The 3976-nt window shown below is 38.5% G+C and overlaps 1 protein-coding gene across 1 annotated transcript in view; it reads left to right on the forward strand.

The window, feature by feature from the left end:
* Positions 1 to 2328: 2328 nt before the first annotated feature.
* Positions 2329 to 3976, forward strand: part of LOC107730596 (T-box brain protein 1-like) — a 5421-nt gene continuing 3773 nt past the window's right edge. Inside the window, exons 1-2 of the mRNA XM_016541457.1 lie at positions 2329 to 3153; positions 3757 to 3911. Of these exons, the coding sequence (XP_016396943.1) occupies positions 2471 to 3153; positions 3757 to 3911 (838 nt within the window). The 5' untranslated portion in view covers positions 2329 to 2470. The remainder of the gene's footprint in view (positions 3154 to 3756; positions 3912 to 3976) is intronic.

The raw sequence follows: 3976 nt of genomic DNA on the forward strand, positions 1-3976 counted from the left end.
CCACTAAGCACATGATTTCTTTGGCTTGCGAATCAGTTGGGACATTATAAGGTGCACTGAAGTCCACTGTATCACCTGTGTGGCTAAATATCGCATGTAGGCTTTAATACAAGAAGATTTCAAATATCGAGATGAAGGGAAATAATTCAAGGAGCTTGTTATTGACTTTATGTTTCAGGTCCTCTGTAATTTGTGTGTAAAAATAATAGTAGTAATTGTACATTTTAAGACTAACCTATTCAAAATGTTTGAATTTGAATATGTTTGTCTGACTAACTCACAGCCCATTTGACAGATATTAAACCCTCTGTAATCATGTAATAAAAATGTGATATATATATATATATATATATATATGTGTGTGTGTGTGTGTAATAACATGCACTGAAGCATAATTGTGCATTTTTATCCTAACCAGCCTTTCTAAGCGAGGAGAAAATATTTCTAATTTCTTTTGTTGTTGACGCCACCTAATCAAACTCTATGTTATTTTGGCGCAAATTCATCTGTCACTTTGTAAAATGGCTAAAACTAAAACAATATTTGGCCCAGTGTTTGTTGCATGTGTTATGCTGGTAAATCACACTTGTGGTGTTATGCATTTACAAAATTGTCAATTTTCCTATTCATGTTAATAATTGTGCATATTGTTGGGCCTGTGCTGTTAATGGGAATATTAATCAATTTAAGTGTTTGATTTTAAGGACATCATTTGTTGCATGTCTATGAATCAAACCCATTTGAGAACCACTGATGTATCTTTTGTTTTTGATAGCTTTTTGTTTACAGTCAGTTCTAAAAAAAAAAAAAAGTTTGAACCTGATTCTGCGATGTTAAGTGTGTTTTTACGCCATTTAAAGGGCCAGAACTCGAGGGATAACGTGACGCGGTGCTACAGCGAGGTCTCCGAGACTCATCATCAAAGACTTCAGCGGTGCTTTCTAATCGGTCGCGGGGAGAGTCGGTTGTGCCAGTGAGACAGGTGAGATGAACTGATAAGAAGAGCCTATTTCAGGCTGCTGAGGGGGAGGACGACGTGACTCCTTTCAGATGACCGCTGGGATGCTGACATACGTGTTACTCTAGAATAAGACAAAACTGAGAGGTGATTAGGTTAAGCTTTGAAAACTAACTGTAAGCTATGATTTGTGTGGAAAATAAATACACGCCACTAGCCATCGCGTTTTTTAAAGCGTTCAACAATTGCAAAATACTTTTCCCTACTTGCGCTGCAATGCATTATTTTCTCCCCTCGAATAAAGACGTTCTCGTTATAGCCAACACACACTTCTGTTATAAAGACTGGATATTTGAGGAAACAGACGCGTCCTTATGTGGAAAGAGAGAGCCAGTCATTTGAATCTCATTAAATGTATGTCTTCATGAAAGGTTCTTTAAAAACTCGCTTGGCTCAGATCCACAAAGCTCTGAAGTGTCCATCAGCCAATTTATGAACACCTAAGATCACGTCTCTCTCTCTTGCTGCCAATATAAGAATCTTCTCGATTCATATAGTAGGCCTATATATATTTGAAAAAAAAATTTTGCCATTTAAAGGTAATATCATCCAGCATGCATTTTAGCATTAATTACAGCGTTAGCATTAATTGCCATTAAATAAACAGCTAAATGATTGTAATTGATCGTGCCTTGTATTGACAGCATCCTTCAAGATGCGCATTAGAGCTGTTATTTATTGCTTTGCTCCCAACTATTTGAGAAAAAAAAATCAGACATGTACTTATTTTATTTGTTATTTTAAATATGACTAATCATTTCAAAATATAATATAAAATACATTTTGACAAACGCAAAGTATTATTTTCCCAAAATGTGGTCGACTCCTGCCTGATTTGATTGTTTCAGGCATGTTTTGAAGCATAAAGCGTTGAATGCGTAACTTGAAGTAGTCCATCCATATAAAATATGTATATGTCTCGGGAGCAGAAAACAGATCTTCAAGAGAAGCCAAGATTTCACGCTAAAACGCAAACATTTTAGGTAGGGTGCGCGACGTGTCATTTCAAGCGCTTTAAATAATGAATAATGAAGTTTTCGTAGTAAACCGAGTGACTTCCACCGCATAGAAATATATTCACACAAAGGCCTCGAAGGGAAGACAATAGGGTTTATTTGCACTACTTAGTGCGCTGCTGAAGAATCACGAGAGCCCCAATTTTCACAGACTATAGTATACAAACATGGATGACCAGCAGAAGCGAATACACTGGCGTGTAAGCCTCTTTGATTACACTAATTAAGTTCTGTCTAATTAAATTACCGTCACGTGTTAACCAATAGCAAAAGTTGATTCATTAACCATGCAGACCGAGGACTGAAAAGCAAAGCCTTCCCTGATTGCAGGCTAGTGTCAATTGGCTAATTTGCTGTCTTGCACAAAGTAGCTCGAACCGCAGGAAGGCGTTCGTTTTCTCTCGCGCTCGCGTTAATTGCTATTTGTCATCGAGCGATGCAGCTCGAGCCTTGCATCTCGCCAGCTCTCGCGCGCTCCAAGAAATGCATGATTGTGGGCAGTGGCTACCCAAACGCACAAGCATCTGAGCTCGCCTTGCAGGACTACCCTATTATATCTATCGGCGACAACCTGGAGAGAAGTTCACCTCTGAAAAAAAACTCCGTTGGGATGACGAATCAGTCAGAGGCAGACAATTTCGCCGACTCGAAGGACTCGTCAGGGGACGTCCAGCGAGGCAAACTCTCTCCTGATCTTGACGGAGTCGGCGACAGTCGTCACACTTTCGATGGATCTGCGGGAGAAAGGTATCTTCTGTCTCAGTCCAGTCAAGTGCAGCCGAGTCCCACCACCATGTTTCCCTACCCGGGTCAGCATGGACCGACGCACCCAGCTTTCTCCATCGGCAGCCCGAGCCGGTACATGGCTCACCATCCGGTCATCACGAACGGAGCTTACAACAGTCTGCTGAGCAACTCTTCTCCGCAAGGCTACCCGACGGCAGGCTACCCGTACGCGCAGCAGTACGGACACGCGTACCAAGGCACGGCTTTCTACCAGTTTTCCTCCGCTCAGGCCGGCCTCGTGCCCGGTAAAGCGCAGGTTTACCTCTGCAACAGGGCCCTGTGGATTAAATTTCACAGACATCAAACGGAGATGATTATTACCAAGCAAGGACGGTAGGTGATTTCCAGTTATCCGTTTCGCAAACTATAGGCTATTTTCCACAAATTGATGCTTTTGTTTCGCAAATATCTATGGAGCGAATTAAGGTGGGCAGATTACACGGAACACTTTTTTTTTTTTTTTTTTTTTTTTTTTTTTTTTTTTTTTTTTTTTTTTTTTTTTTTTTTTTTTTTTTTTTTTTTTTTTTTTTTTTTTTTTTTTTTTTTTTTTTTTTTTTTTTCTTTCCCGAAAAAGCTTAGATATTTTCAGTCTGTACTTTCCTAGAAAAAAAAACGCATATTAATTTAATTCAGCCTATTTATATTCTTTAATGCATTTTTTTTCTTTTTTTATTATTAGTTGGATTTGTTTTTCCAAACATTTAGAACCATTTAATATTCCTGCTATATCCTCCTTTTAATAAGTTTTTTTTATTTGCTTTTCCGAGATATCCAAAATATTAACATTCGTTTAGTACTTAATTATCCCTTTTAAAAACAATTAATCAAAAAACATCATGATATATTTTTTATATTCACATTAAAGATTGCAAACCCACGTTTGCTAGCAGAGCTACAGTATTGTGCACTGAAACTTTATATTTTATGTACCCTCAGGCGAATGTTCCCGTTTTTGAGTTTCAATATATCTGGTCTTGACCCAACGGCGCATTACAATATCTTTGTGGACGTGATTCTTGCGGATCCGAACCATTGGCGCTTTCAAGGAGGAAAATGGGTCCCGTGCGGCAAAGCGGACACGAATGTGACAGGTAAACAAATATGGTTTTACTTTATGGTTTTGGGTTTATTTATTCTTATTTTAATAATAATAATA

The sequence above is a fragment of the Sinocyclocheilus rhinocerous genome, unplaced genomic scaffold (assembly GCF_001515625.1).
Source record: "Sinocyclocheilus rhinocerous isolate Xijiao unplaced genomic scaffold, SAMN03320098_v1.1 scaffold818, whole genome shotgun sequence".
In the NCBI taxonomy this organism is placed as follows: Eukaryota; Metazoa; Chordata; class Actinopteri; order Cypriniformes; family Cyprinidae; genus Sinocyclocheilus; species Sinocyclocheilus rhinocerous.